This window comes from Corythoichthys intestinalis, chromosome 3 (genome assembly GCF_030265065.1).
Source record: "Corythoichthys intestinalis isolate RoL2023-P3 chromosome 3, ASM3026506v1, whole genome shotgun sequence".
NCBI lineage: Eukaryota > Metazoa > Chordata > Actinopteri > Syngnathiformes > Syngnathidae > Corythoichthys > Corythoichthys intestinalis.
The window spans coordinates 35,567,262-35,591,471 of record NC_080397.1 but is presented as its reverse complement, the minus strand read 5'-3'; the positions used below and the strand labels follow the sequence as shown (position 1 = coordinate 35,591,471).

Sequence of the window (24,210 nt, the reverse complement as noted above, 5' to 3'; positions counted from 1 at the left end):
AATTATAGTTAACTTAAAGGGGAAAATAAATGGCAAATGAAAATTAAGTGACAGGCATCGTTTCCTGTTGCCCCCTGTGCCTAAAGCCCCTCGCTGGTAACTTGATCACCCTTACGGAGACATTGCTTCCCCTAATCTTTCAAGCCATGAACCTTTTCCGCTGGCTGATACAGATCAAAGCAGCATGGCTGAGCGCATAAGGGAGTGCAGTGAATGAGGATTTGGGCTTAATTGAAGGCAGCTGCCCCTGAGCGTGCCCTCTCAGTTTCTCAGATTCCACATTTCATAGAAGTTCACCTGCACAATATTCCCTGTAGATTCCAAGGCACTTGCATGATTTTGCGTCTGGCAGTCGTCTGTGATGCAAAATTATATACATACTCTACTGAGAACTGACTACACGTGAACTTCATCTGAGAGTTTGGAAAGCAATTTACCACATTCACATTGAGGGTGTCTTAAAAGAAGGTAAATTCTGCTTGAAACAATCATTTATCATCTAATGATCAAGATACAAAACTATAATTTCATTACTTACAGTATGTAAGTAAATATACACCATCTAGTAGGGGTGTAACGTTACACAAAAATCTCGGTTCGGTACTTACCGCGGTTTTGAGGTCACGTTTCGGTTCATTTTATGTACAGTAAGAAAACAAAAATGCAAAATATAAATGTGCTAATTGTTTATTACACACCTTTGTGCTTTCAACAATAGGAACATTAGCCTATACAAAGCTAGAATTCAGCTCAAAAAGTAGCGGGTATTTAAAGATAATCCAACAACAATTAGCCTTTCAGACCCCGCGTGTTGGTCAGCTTTCTTTCTGAAAGAAAGAAGTCCTGTGCTAAAGAGAAAAGCAATTCCAATGACAAATATTTGAACATGTATTTTACAAACGAAATGCCTCAATGAATCATTTTTTTTTTTCTTATGAACGGTTTTCAAAAGCTTTATTGGTGGATTTTCTCAAACTAAAGCGCCACACAGAAATTAATAAATTTGATTGTGTAAGCAGGATCTGTGTATAATTCTTATTATTTAATTACAGGTGTTTTATCTCATTTCAATGTATTTTATTTAAATGGGCTATTATTTATTTTATTATGTCTTTATATTTTACAAATGTGATGTAGTATTCATTTATATTGTATATTTTATGTTGTATAACTTAAGTTCCTATATGAATATTAGTTCCTACTTGTTTTGTTGTGGTAGGAGGGTTTTGTATTGAACACGGGGCCGTGTTGGTTATTATTATAGCAGAGAAGACAGCAATAAATCAACAAAGACAAGTCAACTGTGCCCCAATCTACCACTCAAAAGATCTGATGGACTCAAAAAGTGGGTTACGATTGAATATTAGTTTGAAAATCGCCCGGATCCACCGTATATTCAAACGAGTGACTTCTGGTCTGCCTGATCCTAGCTACCGGTAGTAGTATTGACGCAGGAGGGACGTATCTCGGGTCCAATAATAAACTCTGCTGTTCTTTTCGTGTGCGACGTGTTGAGCCGCTTCTGGGACGTGTCTAACACGCGGCCGTACTGCGACTGGTGTGCATTGGCTGATTGACTTTAACGCCTGCATTTCACTGTGTTCTCGCGGCAGCCACGTTGTCGCGCCGTTGACGTTTCTGGGTTATACTGTCCTACCGTGTTGGTCCTCATTATAGTAGAGAAGACGGAGTAAATATAATCTACACAAAGAAACTGTAACCCGATTGACTCACAGCCTCGAAAAGTAAGGTTTACATTACGTCAGAAACTCATTCGGTACGCCACCGTTCCGAACCGAGCACCACGTACCGAAACGGTTCAATACAAATACATGTACCGTTACACCCTTTTCATCTAGTGCACTGTATATCAAAAGAGGCATGCAAAGCAGAGGGCAAAAAAAAAAAAAAAAAAAAAAAGGGATTATTCATTCATTCATTCATTCATTTTCCATGCCGCTTATTCCTCACGAGGGTCGCGGAGGTGCTGGAGCCTATCCCAGCTAACTTACTGTTGTTTAATTTTACTCTTTAATCCAATTGTAGACGGTAATATGGTGAGAAAATTGAATGAGGCTCAAGCATTTCACTTAGGACAGATATAAATTAAGCATAGTTGTTGCAGTGCCCTAACTCGCTCCTGCCAAATGGCTCTTACCTTAAAACGTTGTATGGTTGTATCGTACTCAAACAGCATCATACCCTTGAGTGTGGATTTGTTACGGGTGAAAAAGGAATCCAATATAAGCCTTGTTTACATGCTCGATTTCTACCAACCGGACCATAGCGTTCCCATTAAACTACTCCAAAAATGCTCTAAAGGACGGTAAATCAATGCAAACTTATTGTTTTAATTTACCTTACAACCGGTCTTAAAAACATATGACTTATAAAGCTCTTTGCTCAGTGGTCTCTTAGTCCAAGAAGGCAATTTAATGTCTCTGAATATTCATTTCAAGGCCACAGTGGAATAAAGCTGAGATCCATTTCATGCCAAAGGGGATGTAATGTTTCTTCAGGGAAATTTTAACCCTAATAAAAACAGCGACTCCTATATTTAGCCACAATCACACATGCCATATGCCATTTGTTGTGAAGAAAAAGTAAGCCCTCCTACATTAGGCAGCCCCGTGAAGCCAAGGTAAGTCAGGAAAAGCCGTGGAGTGCCAGCTCTTAACACACAGTCTTACATTTCCAGCCAGAAGAAACGTGAAAGTAATTACAGCCCAACCATGTTTATTGAATAAAACCCCACTTAAGTGTTATGTTTATGCACAGTCAGAAACCCTCAAATCTTACATCCATGCACACAAAACCATTTATGAATTTTTCTACTTGGAATAGAACATCTGCACCCAATATTGGGTCAAAGTTACTTGAATTACTCTTGTTGAAAAATGTACATAGTGTTGTTATTCCAGTAGACTACGTAAAAAATATTTAAAAAAATAAAAAGTTCAAAAGTAACTATGGCTGCCTGGCTCCCTCAGAAACTAAAGGCAACAATAAGCCTCAAAATAGTGAATGCAATTAATCACCCATGAGACAAAAATAAAAATCAGAAATATGCATACCAAGAATATAGCAACCAAATTTCAGTGCCTGAGACGAAAAAGAAAATCCAAAATCTGGATTTGAGGATCGATGCGTATACATCGCTGGAATGTACCTACCAAATTTCACTATGGTCTGTCCATGACTAACAGAGGAGTAGCAATTTTAATTCAGCAAATAATTAATCTAATTAATCAACCCTGGGACAAAACAACAGGTGTAAAAAAAATCCAGCTAAGAGGATCGATGTGTATACATCCCGAGAATATACCTACCAAATTTAATTCTGGTCCAGTGACAAATAATGGAAGAGAAGCCATTTTAGTAAGTGTCATCCCTAAGCCTGTCGCAATATGTAATAATTCCATTTATCGTGCAATAAATAAAAATGAAGGCGGTAATTTTTCCGCTGCGATTTATCGCCTCGCGTGCACACTTTAAACGTTCGGATTCCTCGTTACCAACTGCGCATAATGCATCTTCGTTCCAGGTCCGGCAAAAACTAGCGCCGGAGCCAATAGTTCCCATTATATCCTATTGTTCAATGTATACCGGCTGCGTCAGTGCTCCGGAGTGACTGTAGACCATCTACGGCGCACCGGTGTTGTTGCCGTGTGGGCGCTCCCGTCAGGAGTGACATTTCACGGGAGGCGGCTATTTTTCGGCACAACGCCAGATATTTACAACGAAGACCGCCAAAACATTGTTACCGACTTGGCTGCTACGAACAACCTCGCTTTGACAACGAACAGCTGAATGACATTAAGAGCGCTGTGCGTCAAACTCGTCCTGTTTATGAAAGTCAATTGTCATATGCTGGTGTTGTGTAGTAATGAGCAGACGTGATTTCAGCGGCGCTTGCCAACTTTTTTAATGCGCGCACACACTAGCTATCATGAAATGGCAAACTAGATGTGCTACGGTCCATGCCGTTGGCTACGTGAGCCCAGAGTGATTATGGGACACGTAGTCCATATACTACATCGATGAATTCTAAACTTTCATGACTGAATGGAAGTTAAGAAGGCCAAATCAATCCATACCAGTGACTATAGATAATGTTGCAAATATTGTTAATCCAGTACGTGACACAGATGGATTCGGACCACAAATGTCTTGCTCATGTAGTAAACCTAGCTGCTAAGAGAGCTGTAGCAATCAACATTGTGCCCTGCCTCACTTTACAAACCGTAAAGATTGTTCTCAGCACTTTTATACAAATTTTTTTCAGCTCAGTAAGAAGTAAGCACATAAATATTATGCACTAAAATGCATGTTTATATAATGGCGATTTAATTTTTGCTTGTTAGCAAAAAAAAAAAAAAAAAAAAAAAAAACAAAAACAAAAAAAAAAACAACAACAACAACAAAAAAAAACGAAACAAAAAATATAATTGTTATTTTTTTACAGAGCATTAAATGTATTGAATCGGATCGAAAATCGTGTCCCCCGTATCATAAATCGTACCGAACCGTGACTTAACTGTATCGTTGCATCCGTATGGAACACCATTGCAGAAGCTATGAAGGGAAAAGTTTTCATTTGCCTAAATGCTTAAGTTATGAAGTGCCATTTTTTTTTTTTTTTTTTTTTTTTTTTTTAAACATATTTTATTTATTCTGTGTTTCAGTGCGGTATCAATATTGTTGTTTTTTACTTAAGAGGCATGGTCTATTGTTTTTAGTTGTGATTTCTTGAAAAGTATTTTTGAATTTAAGAGTAAATATTCATCGCGTTTAAATGGGTGTACTTGATCTATTAATATATACTGCATTCTCACTGTGTTATTGTAAATTGGTTTAAAAAAATTGGGGGGGGGCGCAATAATATCGCATATCGCAACAATTTATGAGAATAATTATCGCACACTAAAATTTGTTATTGCGACAGGCCTAGTCATCCCCAAGAACAAGAAGAACATCAAGAACAATGCAAGTGAGTTTTTGAGACCTCCCTACGGGGTGGGTTAACAAGAACACTTTAGAACACAGTGGTCACAGCGCAGGTTTGGACTGTCCTAACAATGAAAAACACCAAGTACATTTTGTAACATAGGCAGCTCAGAAAAAAAAAACAACTTTACATGTGGGTAGGTATTAATCTGAATCAGGTATGCGTGGACAGTGGTGCCTCGACACACGAACACATTGACTAACAATCCTTTCGACATCCAGCGAAAATTTGGACTTGTCATTTGGCTCGAAATACGATGATTTACAACAGCGCCGTAATTTCAATGTTTTCCCGCAAGACGGCAGTACGGAGTATCTCGAGGACGACTGTCATTATTATTTTTATAATAATGACAATATTTTATAATAATAAAAATTTTAATCATTTATTTCAGAAATTGTGCAACACAACACGGCTACTATCCGCCGTAGCCGACGCCAACAACTACAGAACATGAAAAGAGAAAGTAAAAACTTCCCACTGTTCCGCACCTCCTTCTCTCTCTCTCGTCAGTCACACGGTGCGTTCAGGAACAGCATGCAAAACACAACCGCAACATTACAACACGATTTGTTACATCACTATTATTATACAGTGGTACCTGGACATACGATCGCTTCGAAACACGATCTTTTCGACATTCAAAGTAAAATTTGACTCGCCATTTGCTTCTACATCCGACGACATGCTCAAAATACGAAGAGATGATAGCGCCGTAGACGGTCGCATGGCAGATTTTCTTGTATGAGAAATCAACACAGATTTCAAAAAGGTTGTTACATGTGGTGAAACAAGTAAAAAGGTGACGCTTACCATTAAAATGAAGATGCAAATGATAGAAAATATGAGCGTGGGGTGCGCATCTGTGAACTGGCTCAACAATACAGCTATAGAAAGTCTGCCATCTCGATGGTCCTCTTCTGACCTCCGTTCGCCAGTTTTTTTTAGTTAAGGTGACGATTACAGTATTGTTGTGGTAACATCGCCAAAGAAATTAGCAGCTCCGTCAGGTTTTTATAACTTTTTTTCAGAACTTGTCCAACACAACACGCCTACTGTCTGCAACAGTTGACGGCGTTCTCTACAAAACATTAAAAGTGAAAGAAAACTCAATAGCATCGCTCCCTCTCTCTGTCACGTCAGCAATGCGGTGCGTTAAGGTACAGCACGCAAAACACGTCGGCCACATTACAAACCGATTTGTTACATTTTGGTGTATGGTATTTGGTCTCATCTGACCAAAGTACACAGTCCCAGTTGAAGCCTGGGACCGTGTGTATTTTTGTGTGTGACCAAGATTGAGCTTTTTGCAACAAACACTCTAAGTGGGTCTGGCGTGCCACGAAAGATGCGCATGCTGAAAAGCACCTCATACCTACTGTGAAGTATGGGGGTGGGTCAGTGATGCTGTGGGGCTGTTTCACTTCCAAAGGCCCTGGGAACCTTGTTAGGGTGCATGGCATCATGAACGCTTTGAAATACCAGGACATTTTAAATCAAAATCTGTTGCCCTCTGCCCGAAAGCTGAAGATGGGTCGTCACTGGGTCTTTCAGCAAGACAATGACCCTGAACATATGGCCAAATCTACACAGAAATGGTTCACCAGACACAAAATCAAGCTCCTCCCATGGCCATCTCAGTCGCCAGACCTTGTTTTGTTGGCAAAAGGCGGTTGTACAAAGTATTAACACAAGCGGTGCTAATAATTGTGACACACATTATTTGATGTCAAATATTTTTTTCTTTATGTGGGATTTTTTCCCCACTGAATGAATGCACTTGTATTGAAGGTTGGATTTTTCTCTTTTTTCCATTAAGGTCCCATATTATTTGTATTAAAAAAAAATATTTGACGCTAAAAAACACATCTTTTTCAGGGGTGCCAATAATTATGGAGGGCACTGTATATATATAATGTGGCGGAAAACACAGACAAGACTGAAAAAGCAGTTTCTGCTCTCCCACTCCTCTTTAAAAGAAACTGCTGTATTTAAAGCCAAAACAACTGTTCTGTTTGATAAAATAATATGGCTATATGCTGCCATAGCAGATTCATGGTGCATTAAGCCCCCGAAAACCCTGAAAACCCCCATTTACAGATGTTTCAACCCAGCCATAATATGAAGGTAATAAATTATATTTATTATTCATGATGTCTGTCATTTTTAGCTTAGAATCATTAATTGATGTCTAATATTTCGTTTAAAAAAAAAAAAAAACGACTTCAAAAAATGATTCACTCGCATATTTTAAACTTTCAAACAAATGACGTCACAATGAAAAAAATGGTGTCTATAAAAAAAGTCACGGATATCTACCTCATAACCATCTCTTATTTTTGTTACTGTTGCATTTTCTCCGATATGTTGGATGATAAATAATCGATCCAAACGAAGAAAAAAAAAAAAAGTTTAAAAGGCTGAATATATGAAAAAGAACATCTCGACCACTCCTTGATGTCTGCGATTTTTGCATCGCAACCCTTGTTATATTACCATGTTTAACCCATAAAATCCCTCCAAAATCCAGCTGCGGCCATTCACAGCTGCGTCTTGACACTCTGTGATACATGCTACATGGAGTTGTTGGATGGAAACAAGGTACTGTAAGTACACGATAATATCTCGTTAAAGTCGTTGCCTGTTTAATTATGCATTCGCGTGCTCTCACCTCCAGATAGGGTTTCGCTGTTTAAAAATGTTTTTGTTTATTTAAAAATGCACTCCTGTTCAAAATTTTTCTTCCCTCAGAAAATTGAGATTTTAAGCTTTCCAATGATGTATCCACACATGCATATCGGACAATTTTGAAAGTTGGCCAAATTGGGGGTCTCAGAGCGGAACTTCAAGTCACCTGAGTGTTTTCTGCCATATGAATATAAATATATATACACATATTAATGGCATGGTACTGTTATGCCATTTGACCTTCTGATTCCATTTTTTCAAGATAATAATCATTACAAAGGGGCAGATGTCTTATTTATTAAGACTATGCAAACAATTGCGAATGAAAGGAAAAGGTTTGCATACTGCCATTGGATAGTTCAAAATATCCTGTCGGTGGTTATTACACTGTCGACAATATTGCCAACCTTTTAGCAAGATCCAGAACTAGGCTGTTGAGTGCCACATCAATGGTGCTATGGCCATCTTCACTGTCCCTGCATTGCCTTATGATCTGCATTGCTAGTGACAAGCTGTCTCCGCTGATGTCAGTTGGCTATGTCTGCTGCATGACCCTCTAGAAGCTACAAGTCTTTCACTGTCATCATGCCTATCCTTCCCAAGTTACACTGGGGCTAGGTTTCACTATTGAGCATGCCCTTTGACACGCTTCTTTTAGAGCCCCAGACAAGCAAATACATCACACCACTGTTTGTGCATGATTGGGGGCTTACATTTTCACTGCTGAGACAAATTTTCTCATTGTTCACTGCAAACATTCACTCATGTACGGCTAGTGCACAGACTCTGACAAATTAGAAGACATTGGCCTTTAATGGCCACAACTTGGTTTTTAGACTTAATGGAGGCCCCGGTTCATCACATTATCTTAATAAGACTAAATGATCTTTTCAGGGGTAAAAATATTTAAGCATTTATGCAGTTATTTTGTCTCCGTCAGTTTTCTCTTGTTAACCAATTTGAATGAAAGATGGAATAAGAGGATAAAGAGACCAAAGAGTAAGGGAGTCACACAGTCCAAATCAAAAGGAGGGGGGAAAAAATTGACATTTCCATATTAAGGCCCGTGTTGCCAGTGTCAGTTCTAATTTCTCAGAGCCTGTGGGGAGCTGAATGCAACCAGGCAGCTCGGGTCTCATCTCGTTCCTCCTCCATTTTGAATCAGGGCCGGCAAATCCCAAGCTGCAGGGAAAGGAATATTACTGGCAAATTGGTTTTAGATTAAAGGAGGTGGTGAGGCATTCTGCTTTCTCAGCTCTTTCCCAGGTGAACTTAATCTAATTTTATTAAAGAGATGAGGACGGATGATCACTTGTGTCGAAACATTAAGACGGTCCATTTTTCCCATCCATATAAAAACAGGCAGTGCCTGACAGCGGCCTAGAAGATACCCTGTTTGTTTTACAATATATCTTACCATACTCCCTTAACTGATCAAAGGGCAAAGATCGGCATATACTGGGGAAGTCACAAGCTTTCGGAAAGTCGGCATCTTCCAGCAAAATAACATTATAATACCAATAATATAAAATGAAAAGGCCTTGTGAAACTTAATTTGTCCATACCGTGATAGAGAACTTTGTGTGTTGCTGTTGAGGAAAAGTAAATCAATTCCATGAGAAAGTGTTTAAGCTTGATTTGGTAACTGGCTCACTTTGAGATGTGTGATATGACTGCATTAAATCTCGTGCACCTCCAGCTGCTGTACTATTTGATAGATTGAGGAGAAAAATGTCGAGTCAAAGAGGATGGCCAAGTGGACACTAATGGAGACACAATGACACTTCAGGAGAGTGAATGAACAAATTGAGAAGAGATGAATTTCACTCCATTTCAATTTCTGGTTCTTCAATAAGAGAAAATGACAATCTATGCCTAGAGTGTCTCAGCTTTATCACAAGTTTAGATTTGCTGGTTTGGTGGGCAATGCAATGGTGAAGGAAGAGTGCTTTTAGAGCAGTAAGTATCCCTTTTAATTCATTTTCTGCCATGGATGAGTTAACTCGTCATTCAAAAGGTAACGCTCACTACAGTTGACGACTTTTCACAGCGTATGGGTAAAGGAACGTTTGCCACGCCTCCATAGTAATTTTCAAGCTAGTTATTTGTTGTCATACACATTAGTGCTGTACTGTTATTGCAGTATCTTAGAGGTGCACATGATTTTAATTATCTTAGGGTATTTTTTATTCATCAACAACAACTTAACCCCTTCAGACCTAAGCATGCTGCTGAAGGACATGACGCGTTTGCGTCTCTAAACCAATAAATACAATGAATTTATTTTCTATTGCCATTTCTGGGAGATGGTTGGATGAAACTTTTCCCATCGAAATCAAATCATGATGTTTGGCATGCCCTCTTTGCTAATTTTGGCTCTTTGAAACAGGCTGACTAAACGCAAATTCAAAAAGGATAACGTAAAGTTCTAATTTCTCATTAAAAAGATATTAACATAAACATAAAAAATAACCAATACAAGCATGAAATATATCTGGTTGCATGTATTTTTCAGGTTACATTGTTGATGTGTGGAGTGTCATGTTTTACATGCTGTCCCTAAATGCACTGTCTGAATCAAATCAAATCAAATGTATTTCTATAGCTCTTGACAAAAAACCAAAAGGTCCTCAAAGTACTTTACAACAACGACAAATATAGTTCATGATAAATAAAAGGCAGGAAAGTACTATACAATGACATTAAGAAAAAAAAACAAAAAAAGACCCAATGCATCACGATAAAAGTCAAAACAGCAAATAAAACAATAAAACAGATCAAATCCGAAAACGTTAAAACTAGAGATGTCCCGCTCCCAATCGATCGGGTCCGATCACGTCATTTTCAAAGTATCGGAATCGGCAAAAAAATATCTGACATGCCTTTTTAATATATATATGTATATATTTTAATTAAATCATTTTCTAATTGTATTTAACGTTACAGACAAAATGTCTAACATTCATCCAGCGTCTTTAGTTTTGGCTTAAAGTAGGGCTATCAATTTTATCGCGTTAACGGCGGTAATTAATTTTTAAAAAATTAATCACGTCAAAATATTTAACGCAATTAACACATGCGCTGCACGACCCACTCACGCAATGTCGCGTTCAATCTATAATGGCGCCGTTTACCTATTTATACAGCTAAAAGGCAGCGTAAAATGAGTAGAGTGAATTTTGGCAGTCTTTGGAGCCCTTTTTTAAATGGCTAAAGCCTCACAATCCCTCTCTCAGCAATTAGAAACTCCGTGGGAAGCAATGTGGGGAAGAATGGTAGTAGTTAATCTTTGTCTTAACACCCTATGTTATTTCCCAACGCAGAGAAGATATATCAATTGGTGCCCCTACGCACAGTCATGGTTGCACTTCCCATCATGCATTTAGGCAGAACAGTTAAATGGCTACAGTATCATTTACTGAAAGCTCAACAAATACACTAAATGGTAATATTTAGTCACAATAAACAAAGTCACATTTATCCTTTAAGAATTACAAGTCTTTCTTGTTAGGGCCTCCGCCCCTCCTTCCTGAGCCCTGCCTCAGGTGAGGGGATTTTGCCTGATTACAGGTCTGATGTCAGATGGGTGGAGCGGCCACAGCTGTGAGCAATTACCATCAGCCAGCTTTAAAAGCCCAGCGGACGCACCACCACATCGCCCGATCAACTCGTCTGTTACTCACGTCAGTTGTATCTCGCATTCCTTACATGATATCTTTGCTCACTGGCTCACGACTACCTTGCTTTCGTCCCAGGTCCTGTTTTCTGCGCGCCCCTCGTCGGATTCCACGCCTGCCTCCCTTCCGAGCTTCCTCATCAGCTCAACTACCCCGAGCCAGGCAAACTTCCACCCGCCACGCTCTTCTCCCAATTGCTAATAAAATACTGCTCGCCAGAAGTTGTCTGCATTGGGATCCCTTCCTGCTCACGCACATCCTAACATTTCTATCCGTGGATCCCTCTCACAGAATGTTAATAATGTAAATGCCATCTTGAGGATTTATTGTCATAATAAACAAATACAATACTTATGTACTGTATGTTGAATGTATATATTCGTTCGAGTTTTATTCATTTTGGAATTGAATCGGATCGGGAAATATCGGGATCGGCAGATACTCAAACTAAAACGATCGGGACCGGACCGGGGGAAAAAAAACATGATCGGAACAACCCTAGTTAAAACCCTTAAGAAATAAAACCAGGCTACCCTAGTCTGGAGAAAAAGCGAGTCTAAAAAAGTGGGTCTTTAACCATGATCATAGATTTCATAATGATAGTGACGGGTCAGATTCGACCTTCACTGCGCCACGCCTTCAAGTACGGGGCCACTCCACAATCCGCTTCAGTTATTCGGAGTCGGTCGCAGGGACACATGCAGCGATTCAACGCCGGATTTATGTTGAAAAAGTACGAAAGCTGTACCGCATTCAAACAGGAAGGATTGTCTCAGGAGTGATTTGTTCGATGATTCAAGGTAATTATTTTAATTATATTTTTTAGTTTTTTTCACAAGAATTTTCAACGGAAAAAGCTTTGTTGTAAGCTGCCACCACATTGCCTAACAGACTAGCATCATTCTTTGACATATTTACGTATAATAAATGCTAACTGCACGTTTTTTATTTTTGTTTGTTTTTTTAACCAAGAATTGAGACTGTCTTACGTCCATTTCAGAATATTTATTGTCATTGTTACAAAACGCACAACGAAACTTTGTTTGGAGCATCCATACAGCTAAGTTGGTAAAGTGCAAAACCCATATAATAAATACTAGGGCTGTCAAACGATTACAATTTTTAATCGAGTTAATCACAGCTTAAAAATTAATCGCAATTTAAACCATCTCTAAAATGTGCCATATTTTTCTGTAAATTATTGTTGGAATGGAAAAATAAGACAAGACGGATATATACATTCAACATACTGTACATAAGTACTGTATTTGTTTATCATAACAATAAATCCACCAGACAGCATTAACATTAACATTCTTTCTGTGAAAGGGATCCACGGATAGAAAGACTTGTAATTCTTAAAAGATAAATGTGAGTACAAGTTATAGTAACTTTGATAGTTGTATATTGTGAGTGAATATTGCCATCTAGTGTATTTGTTGAGCTAAACTTAATGTTTGAATAGAGTATTATTTTGCATAGCTATTTTGATTGGGAATGCCAGATCTCTTTGCATTGAGCGCTTTTCTTTTTGTGAACATTTTATTTTATTTTTGAGAGATAGGAATATTATTTTTGTTGTGCTTTCACTAAATGATACTGTAGCTACTTAAATGTTCTTAACTGCCAAAATGCATGATGGGAATTTGAGCAACCATGAGACACAGTGGTTGCTGCAAATGCTATATCTTCTCTGCGTTGAGTACAATACATGGTGTTAAGAAACATATCATCTCCAGTTATTCTTCCCCATGTCGCTTGCCACAATAGTTACAACAGTTGTGGAAGAGATGCCACTGCTTATTCCATTAAATAGCGCAGCTCCAATAAATGCCTGCGTTACCAATTCGCCCTTCATGGTAATTGGCAGTGCTATGGACCGGCAATTCATGTTGGCTCGTTGTCATCAGTTGGCTCTGCTCGTCCGATTTCCTCCTGAGGAAGACGGTGGCGTACATGTGAACACCGAGAGGTGTTGGATGGCTTTTTGTGGGTACTTTTATTAACAAAACAAAAGCATGAGGGGGACGCAGCACTTGAGCCTGCGCTAACTGCGCACTTTCTCTACTCTCTCGCTCCCTCTCTCGCTCGACCACTTTCTTCCTCACTGCTCAATCTAACAATGCCAGTCATATTGAAAATAACAGCGGTCCCCTTGGCGGGTGCCGGTATCACCTGTGTCCACCCCACTTGCTTGTCTCGGCCCTTAGCTCTCAATATACATCAAACGGCGCCATTGTAGTCGTGGCAATGCTTGAGTGAGTCATTCCGCGCATGCGTTAATTGCGTTAAATATTTTAACGTGATCAATTAAAAAAATTAATTACCGCCCGTTAACGCGTTATTTTTGACAGCCCTAATAAATACCCTTAAGTACCAAGTGTAAACATTTACACAGTATTTGACATAAGTACAAAAAAGACTCAACAGCACCATGAAGTCATGTCAGTGTCATATCTATAAAGTATTGAGGGATTTAAGCATTTATTCACAAGAATTTTCACTGGAAAAGCTCTGTTTACATATGGGGGCCGCCACATTGACTGACAGACTAGCATTGTATTTGGACATACTTACGTAAAATAAATGCTAACTGCATGTTTTTTTTTTTCTTTTAACCAAGAATCAAGACTGTTTTACGTCCATATCTATAAAGAATTCAGGGATTTAAGCATTTATTCACAAGAATTTTCAAGGAAAAAGGCTCTTTGTCTGTGATTCACTCAGTCAGCTTTGACGGCCACGCCAACAATGGAGGCCCCCTATTAATCGGCCCTGCGCCCCGTGTCCTGTCAATATCATTATGAAGTCTATGCCGTCATTTAATAAGGCTTAGATTCGTAATGGTGCGGATTTTAGGGGTCAGGCTAGTTAACAACCTGGGGCAGGGAGCAACTGCAAAATATCGGTCACCCCACTGTTTAAGTCTCGACCTTGGAACTTACAAAGGAATGACTACAGTGAGAGAGGGTGGGGTGGACGTTTCGTTGGCATTGACTCTGGCTTACAGTAGTCGTATTCGTGCTCTTGGTTGCAATAAACCATTGAAAACCCTACCAAAGTTGCCGTTGTCCTTGTAGGCGCTACAATATGTATGTTTATTTTTTTACTGTACGCCATAGCTGTTAAAAAGATTAAAAATCACGTTCAAAATACTGGCAAACCATACGAGTTGAGAGGTATGCATAACTAACTTTGCTTTCCTTTGGCAATGTGCAACCGGCTAATTTAAATACACTGATTGCACTCAGGGGCACACCTGGAAGCAACAGTCTAATTGAGTTAACGCGTGAAAAACAGTGTGGTCAGGTGGCTCATAATGAAAAGAGGCTTTGTTTTCATTGGAATGTTATGGTAGAAGCTGACACCTTTCTTGGCAAAATGCTGCAGGAAATGATCAATGCTGGTTTAGTTTGAGTACTAACAATTACAGATGAGAGGCTTTGTCTTGCGGTGAGCAGAATCTATTGTTTCACCCTTCAATTGCCTTTTTTTGTTGCACATCAGGAGATGGCTAATCTCAGTATTATCACCCATGTCCTATATTTCAGAGCAATTCTGGTGAATGGTTAATGTTTCCCATCATTTTTATTCTACTGTAATTCCCATTTCTGAAGAAATGAAAAAGGCCACTACTGGTTCAACCTTTACTCAGATGTTGTTTCACTTTCTTTCAGAGTAAACCTGCAGTACCCTATTAATCTTCTTTAATAAAGTCCAAAGAGCCACACTTATTTTCAGCACTGTAGCCAACGTGTCGTAGGTTTATTGATCCATGTGTTCATGTAACTCTCACAAGAAATTTATTGAGAATGACATGAACTACTTTGATAATAGCTTTCTGGCTATTAGAGGCTGAAAGGAATCCGTATCCTCACCTTATGGCACTTTCTAAACTAACAATTTATGATTTATAGCTAACCCCAGACAGACAACATGAAGCCGCTCCACCAGAATGTGCTAAAGACAGAGGTGGGTAGTAATGCGTTATATTTACTCCGTTACATTTACTTCAGCAACTTTTTGAGAAAAAAATGTACTTCTAAGAGTAGTTTTACTAATACATTCATTTTACTTTACTTGAGTAGATTTGGTAATGAAAAAATGCTACCCTTACTCTGCTACTTCGGGCTACACTAGTCGTTACATTTTTCCTCTTTATTTTACAAATTAGATTTTCCTTTTTTTTTTTTGCCAGAGACGCCAAAAGCGGCTCAACCTGTTTCACCAATGAGACATTGCGATAATAATCACATGACTCCATTATACCAATCAGAGTCAAGCTTGTCTTTCTATGATCACGCCAGCCTGTTCAATCACGTGGTGTCTTTGAAGCACCGTAAAAAATTAAGTATTTGACATGGAGCGCCGCCGTCAACATGACTCGAAAGCGCAGATTTTAATCTTTGCCAGTTTTTATTTCACACCCATTGACCAGTAAAACCGGAGATACAGTATGATCCTTTTAGTTTAATAATTGAAAAATGTTTTCTCCACTAGAGGGCACACATGCTCTTTAGATGAGTAATGCTTAAATTCTGTAGATTTTTTTGTCTCTCGCCGGAATTCAAGGTTGTTTTGTTGTTGTATTTCTTTGACTTAATGTGGTTATAGAATATGTTATTGTACAGTATACTGATAACAGTTCATATAGATAACTTTGTGCCTAGAAAAAAAATACCATTGTAAAAAAAAAAAAAAAAAAAAAAAAAGTAATATATTTTGAAGTAACGCTACTATTATGTGAGTACAATTTTTGGCTACTCTACCCACCGCTGGCTAAAGATGCTGATGACCTCAGAACTGAATCAGAATAAAATACAGTTGTACCACTACTTACGAAATTAATTGGTTCTGGAAGTAGTTTCTTAACTTGAAAATTCACATTTTACATGTATATGCCCAATCTGTTCCAAGCCCCCCAAAATTCAGACATAAATCTGTTATAATGCATAAAAATGCATCAAAATGTGTAACAAATATATGTTACAATTATATTATTGCACAATAAACATAAAATCGGAGTTGTGCATGATGTAAAAAAAGAAGAATAAAGAATAAAAGTTAATACACTCATGTAAAGCTGTCGGAACACGAGGGGCAAATGATGAGGACACTGGGATACACACATACACATACAGTAGAGGTCCCCCTTAGCTAATTAGATGCCAGGAATGCTATGCAATAGCCACTTGCAGGGCAGCTATAAGTATGTTATGTTCAGTCAACTCTGGGAGCTGCAAGTACCAGCCATACTGTATTTTTGCCTTTCTTATCCTGAAATTTCTTTCTTAACAAGAGGCAATATTTTCCCATTGAGGTGTGTCTTAACCTAAAAATTCTGTATGTAGTGACATTCTTAAGTAGAGGTACCAGTGCATTTATGTTCTCTCTGGTGTAGGTCTTGTTAGTTTCACATCATTTTCATATTGACAATTCATCACAAGTAGGGGCCTGTTACTTGTAGGTTCACAGAGGTTTCTCATGTACCAGGATATATTTGTAATTATTCAGAATTGCATTACACTATCACATATTGTTTATAGGTAAATTCGATACATTTTGACAAAATGTACATATAACAAAGAAACTGATACCGTAATTTCCCGAATATAACGCGCACTTTTTTCCCCCCCAGGTGCACATTATAAACGGGTACATGGATGGAGACAGAAATATGTATATATATATATATATGTATATATATACATATATATATAAACCGATTTTTTTTTTAATTGACACGGCCACGTTGTGTTGAAGAAACGTATGCGGCGATCCGTTGCCGACCATTACGGTACGTGACGTCACCATTTTGTTTTGGTAATACTTCACTCTGATCGGCCGAATGATTTCGTCTGTGTTAAATTCAGCTTTTTTCGCTCTTCATGAAGCACATAACTTAGTTTCTTGAACTCATTTGAGTCAACGTTTATTGCAGCTCCGCAACTCGGACCATAACAAACGTAACAACACAAACCTGTGTGTATCCGTCAACTATATCTGTCCCTTGGGAAACTCAAACACAAATAACAATAGTTCCTATTGTTACTGTCGTGTCGACAGCGATGAACTCTCTCGGATTTCAGACTTACGTTCTCACTTTCATTTTACCGTATCAATCCATGGAAGAAACATTTATTCATCATGATGAAACGAGCTAGTTATACAGCAGCCTTTAAAAGAAAAGTCACATCTGTTTTGTTTTCTCCTAGACTCTGGTAAGTTGTAGAAGTTGTCAAATCATATTATTACCGTAAATATTGTCAGTTTATGGTAATGTTTTGAACTACCAATATGCTATGCTTGTGCTGTGTTTCACCAGTCAGTAAAATTACATTACTGTATCTGTACACGAGCTTTGTTTTCTTGTATTCTTCTATTTATTGGTACTAGAATTAGGGTGCGCGTTATAAACGGGTACCATAATTTTACCTAGATTTTACAAGTACATTTGGGGTGCGCGTTATACACGGGTGCGCCTTATATTCGGGAAATTACGGTAATTATTTGCTATGAAATTATTCAAGCAAAAGTGCTCAGAACCAGTCTGATTGATCCCGCTTGTGCAAACATACTTCTTAAATACCATAAACAAACAACAACAAAAATGTAGAAGAAGGAGCTATGCAATATCTCTGATGACAAAACTTCTTTCAACTTAGAATTTCTTTGTTTCTAGGTTTTGGTGCTGGCCTGAGTTAGCTACCTGCTACCTGAGTGCTTTCCCCCCCCGAGTTTTGAAATCATATTATGTAGATTGGAAACTCGATATGAGCTAAATTCATGAAAACATGGTTTTATTTTGTTGCTGTCTTCACAGGATTATCAGAATTATTACTTCTTCATTTTATGCTTGCAGTACTGTCCCAAATTTTCTATAGTGAAAATCCTTGCCACTACATAACTACGAAGCCATCTTTTAAATACATCAGTCTTCACCACTTTTACAACCGTTACCAACAGCGCAATCTGTTCAAGAGAGTGAACAAGCAATTTAGCTCCCATTATTTGGGATCCTAAAAAAGAACGTAAAAGATCACAATCTTAGATAATGACATACAACACTTTCACCAACAATGCACGCAGTCTGTTCGAGCACATGATTCGGTGAAGCGGCGGTCACCATTGAGATTTTAGTAAATCAGGCCAGAGGTGTTTAATTCCAATGGTATATGAGACTGGTATAAGTGTAAAAACTAAACACAATTCAGAGCCTCCTACTTGTTCACCCCCTGCAGTGATGCCAGGGCGGTGCGTGATGACTGACAGGCTTGTGATGTGACTCGCGTGAACTAGCTTAAAGCCTTTCTCCTTTCTCGCTTCAATAAAGAGATAAAAGAATATTGACATGCCAGGCTACACGTAATGCAAATTGCCCCTGCTATCAATGTATTATTTATAGGAAACATTGTCGCCTGTTCAACAGAACTGGGAGCTAAGCTTACAGGAGATTAGGCATGCTATCTCATTCATTTACTAGGCAGTAATTGCTAAATTTTAAAGGAATTAGAATGTGTGAGGTTCCCTGAAGGTATTGCACCCTATAAGCAGGTAGTTACCACCAACAGAGCACTGCCCAGTTTGTATTTATCAAATACAGTCCGAGTCATCTGATTTTGAGAATCTGCCGATACCAAGTCCCGATCCGATTCCGAAAAACAAACAAACAAACAAACAAACAAACAAACAAAATAATTTCAGCAAAAGTTCCAAACATGTTACAGTACTGTACTGTTTAGTTCCTCTTGTTTGTGTTGCGGTGTATAAAACATACAGTATAAATTTTTGTTTCTTTTGGCAATTCCATTGTATTTCTGGATTATCTTGTTACTTTTTAGCCGTAAAAAAAAAAAAAATATATATATATGGCGGAAAACAATCAGGTGACTTGAAGTTCTGCTCTGAGACTCCCAATTTGGCCCAAAAATGTTTAAATTGTCCGATATGCACATGTGATACATCATTGGAAAGCTCAAAATCGCAATTTTCTCAGGGAAGAAACATTTTGAACAGGAGGGCATTTAAAAAAAAATAAATAAAATTTTAAACAGCGAAACCCTAAATGGAGGTGAGAGCATGAGAGAGCATAATTAAAGACACCATGATTTTAACGAGATATTATTGCGTACTTACCTTGTTTCGATCCAAAAACTCCATGTAGCATGTATCACCAAGTGTCAAGACACAGATGTGAATGGCCACAGCTGGATTTTTGGGGGATTTTATGAGTGGAACATGGTAATATAAAAAAGAGTCGCGATGCAGAAATCACAGACATCAAGGAGTGGTTGAGATGTTTTCATATGTTTACCCTTTCAAACATTTTTTTTCAATTTTTCTTTGTTTGGATTGATTATTTATCATCTAATATATCGGGGAAAATGCGACAGTAACAAAAAAAAAAAAAAAACAATTCACCGAGAGTTATGATGTAGGTATTCGTGACTTACTTACAAACACCATTTTTTTCATTGTGACGTAATTTGTTTCTAAATTTAAAATATGTGAGTGAATAATTTTTTAAAGTAGTTTTTATTTTTTATGGTTGCGCGACGTCTGTAAACGGAGGTCTCCAGGGTAAAACGGACTAATGAAAAATAGTTTGGGGGCTTAATGCGCCATGAATCCGCTATGGCAGGATATAGACATATTGTTCTATCAAACACAACAGTTCGTTTGGCTTAAAATACAGCAGTTTATTTTAAAGAGGGGTGCAAGAGCAGAAACTACTTTTTCAGCCTTGTCTGTGTTTTCCGCTATATACAGTATATACAGTATATAATTTTTTTAAATAAAAAAAACTGATCTGAAAAACGGCCCAATCAGCCTGATTTCTGATCATGTGAATGATCAGGGACATCCCTTGTTAAGAGTTGATTATATGAAAATTAATATTTGATTGAATATTTGCAAACACAACGAAGGTGTGCCAGGTACCTAAATACAGTATAAGGATTGCTGGATGATCAAATACTGTATGAGGTTGTTTTTGTGATATACTGTCGCTGTATTACAATATTATTTACTCCAAGAATTATGTGACTTTATTAGCAGTGATTTGAGCTTTGGTGAAAGTTTGCGCATTGTAAAAAAAAGTTTCTTCTATATGTGCAGTATTTACACTGCAGTCTTTACAATAACATCAGACTTTTATGTTTCAAGTAGGATAAAGACGACATGGTGGTTAAGAGATAGAAGCTATTCTTGAGAAGTTATTTAGGTCTGTGGGACCCTAAAAAACAACAAATTCCACATTCTTTCACACACAAGAAGACCTATCCCAAAAACAGCTCTGCATTTTCCAAGTCACTCTGCTGTTTTGTAAGTTATCAAATGGTGCCTTTTCTTACCCCCCCCACCCCAAACTATGAATTCCTTTCGCTCTTCACTTTCAAATTACTTTTCGTAAGTTCCATAGAAACAGGGAAAGCTGCCTTACCTTGTTGTCAATGTCACTCTCGCTGTCACACTGTAAGACAAAAGAGGCAGACACAGGAAATATAAGGAATTATTCATTAGACTCCCCTTGCTGCTCATAATCAATGCAGATTTTATTTTTGTGTACAACCACTCATTCAGTGACAGCTTTCAGGGTAAACAACACAGGGTGAATGACGGAACAAAAAGTGTTGTAGTCTCTCAAAGGTTTTCAAGTTTCAAAAGCAACACAATCACACATAGCTATTGTGGTGTTTCCGTGACAAACTGAATGTTGTACACTTGCTAAAGAGGAAAATGTAAAATCATTCTACACATTGAGTTCATTTCTAAAGAGCCCATTCAATGTCTTTACATTCAACAGTTGCTTGTCATTTAGCATTTTAACTGTGCGTTTAAATTGGACAATACTATCTCAAGGACACTGAGCTTTGGCTTTCTGTGTCCTTAGAGCCTACTAAGTGCAGTATTTACCGATCCACATTGTGACAAATACCAGTCTTCAAGTTGAATTCACGTCTATAAAAGGCTCAAAGAACTTAATAATAAGGCTGCTTTAAAAAAAAAAAGCCTTTTCTGCCATGGTCAAAGGAAAAATTGTCTTCATTTGGCCAGGAATTGAAAGGGTGTAGTCTTTCCGTTCTACTGTAACTATGGTTTTCCGACCTTCAGCCCTGAAATGTTCATGGAAAGAAAATCTCATCATTAGAAAAGAAAATCTTTTTTTCCTGAATCTAAATGAATGGTAAAAAGTGAAAGCGCATTTACAAAACTGTGAGATTCTTATGACCCCCACCCCACTGCAAGGGATTTTTATATGCATGATTGTACCTGTGCAAACAGGTGTGGTTGAGCTGTAGGCCTTACTGCACTGTACTGCCTTACTGTACTGCATAAGGGGATTCATGAGAACCACGCAATTTGAGTAAATCAAAGAATAAGAAAGGTCCCCTGTAAAAAATGACCTTCACTATCAATTAAATTTCTATCGCTACATACTTAAGTGGACTGTGTCTTTATTTGTTTGATTCCTTTTCAGAGTTGGGATCTGGAGGAGGGTCCTGGGTAAATGGAAACGCAACAACCTTTTGTCACCAGTCTGGTGGGTCAAAATGTATAAGTAAGTACAGGGTTTTCCCTACATACAAAGGATTGTGGCGCACCGCCATGCCTTGTAAATTAGTTTTTTTTTTAAGATTTAAAGTTACATTCTAATTTATAATTTGCGTAATCTAACATGACGTCTAAATTAATACATATAGCTCATTATTTACGCACTGATTGCCAATAGTCATCTGAAATAGGACGTCAAATACAAATTGATCCTTTACACGCCGCATTTTGAAAATCACATTGGTTCTCTCGTTGTAAACTTGCGCCTGACTACGTCAGCACAGAGTTGGAAATCGGGAAAAAAATCCACAGAAAGGTATTTCAATTTAATGAATGTAAATCTGGTTTGAGCATGTGAAAATGACCTTAATATGGACATTGAAGTAACTTTTGAGTTCTTTATGGCGTGTCTTTGACCCGAATCAGGTAACAAAAAGACTATGATTTTTGTGGTGATGTAGACCATCACATTCTGAAATATTTAATTAGTCTCTGAGGCTAATTAAATATTTCAGAACCTGAGCCTCACGTTCTGAGGTGCCCTTAATTTCCGAAGGTATTTAGCCCTCAGGTTCAGAGGAGTAGAAATCACCAAATTGTTATGCTAGCGTTGTATTTTAATGTTGAGTTAACGTTTTCAAAAATTGAATGAGGCAAGATCACAGCTGGAGACGCAGATCAGGAAGGCGCACTAGCCCAGGGAAGGAGAACTAAGAAAAAAAAGCAAATACAGGGAATCTGGCTGCGACAAAGTTCAAGCCCTGCCTGTAGTACACAAATCAAGATGAGCATTAAAAATTGTGCAATTATTACCGTATTGCCTCGAATATAAGACGGCCCTGATTATAAGATGACCCCCCCCCCCCCCCCAAGACTCAAGTTTGACAAAAGACTTTTTGAACACCATATTAATTTTTATACAGAAAACAGTTACAGTACAATATATTTGAGAGAAAAAGCATGTTATTTTGCCTCATTCAAATCTTAATATCTGAACAATATGTAAACTAGAGTGCAATCACATTCGTAAATGAATGGCTTTTGGTTTTTGAAATGTAAATAAATCTATTGTGATAAAACAACAAAATTGCAATAACTGCATTAACCATCAAAGTGAAGTCTAACTGTAACTGTAGTCTTGAAACAAATCTGAATAAGGAAAAAAATTGCAATAAAATAATGCGAACTGGTTAAACTTGAGAGTAGCTGAGATCTGTCATGACAGAACATCGCTTCAAAGATATCTGGCGCCATCTAGCGTCGTGAATGGGTATAATGTCTAGTCCGCGAATATAAGACGACCCCCACTTTTTCAGTCTTATTTCAATGCAAAAAAACACTGTCTTATATTCGGGCCAATACGGTAATTCTATTGTTTTAACTTAAACTACGGTTTTGAAAAAGGTTCATTGTTTATAACTTGGAATATTCCTTTTCCCAAATATACAAAGTAAATGGTGAATTTGCATTGCAACAAATTATAAAACAATCAGAAAAGTAACTCCCACAAAGACACTTCAGTTTTAACTTAAATTGAATTGACTAATGTATTCTGCGAAAATATAGAATTGAAATAGTGTAGTCCTAATGATTAATCCATTGAATGTGTTTCAGAAATATGAACCAGGTCAGTATGATGTCAAAGATGGCATCATAGACTGATGAATAGAGAGGGCTGTACCCTTGCTTGAGCCAACTGTTGGCTATTGCGTTGACAGTGCCCATCCCAACAGTGAACTGTGAGAGATATTTCTCTGCAATGAACAGTGTAAGACATTTAGTCAACTGTACAATGCAAGTTAGAGATGCCTGTGGGTCTTATTCTCTAAGACTAAAGGGGCACAATGGGTACCTGTGTCATCAATCATCGGCCATTTTACATCGGAGCCATTCACAAAAAACATTACACTCAATGAAATGTGTTCTTTGATGTAGCTATGGATTGCTCATTAAAAAAAAAAAAATCAATTTTCAAACTACTCATAAACAGTTCATCATAAACGTCAGAGATGCAGTAATTTTACTGCTAATTTAAGAATATGTAACATTTCCTCAAAATCCAGCTAGAATCATAGCCACGGTAATATGGTTTTAATAAACCAATCTGTCTATAAATCTGTCAAGAATTCAGCAAATTAAGAGTATTTTATTGGAGAAAATAATTCACCTTTCCACTTACCACTACAATTAGGTTTGCCAGAGGAGTCCCCCCAACACAAGATGGCTACTGGTTACTTATACCACCTGTTCAGCCTTGATAAAGCTAGCTAAATGTAAATAGAA

At 37.9% G+C, this 24,210-nt stretch overlaps 1 protein-coding gene and 1 long non-coding RNA gene across 10 annotated transcripts in view; one reads left to right on the top strand and one right to left on the bottom strand.

The window, feature by feature from the left end:
• The window catches only part of fbrsl1 (fibrosin-like 1), a 532,343-nt gene that overhangs the window by 148,983 nt on the left and 359,150 nt on the right, over positions 1-24,210 (bottom strand). For all 8 annotated transcript variants that reach the window (XM_057831195.1, XM_057831197.1, XM_057831199.1 and 5 more), the window contains one exon: positions 20,816-20,845. In XM_057831195.1, the coding sequence (XP_057687178.1) occupies positions 20,816-20,845 (30 nt within the window). The remainder of the gene's footprint in view (positions 1-20,815; positions 20,846-24,210) is intronic.
• The window catches only part of LOC130912985 (uncharacterized), a 30,921-nt gene continuing 21,414 nt past the window's right edge, over positions 14,704-24,210 (top strand). For both annotated transcript variants that reach the window (XR_009062685.1, XR_009062684.1), the window contains exons 1-3: positions 14,704-14,826; positions 15,291-15,345; positions 21,854-21,934. This is a non-coding gene — a long non-coding RNA (uncharacterized LOC130912985). The remainder of the gene's footprint in view (positions 14,827-15,290; positions 15,346-21,853; positions 21,935-24,210) is intronic.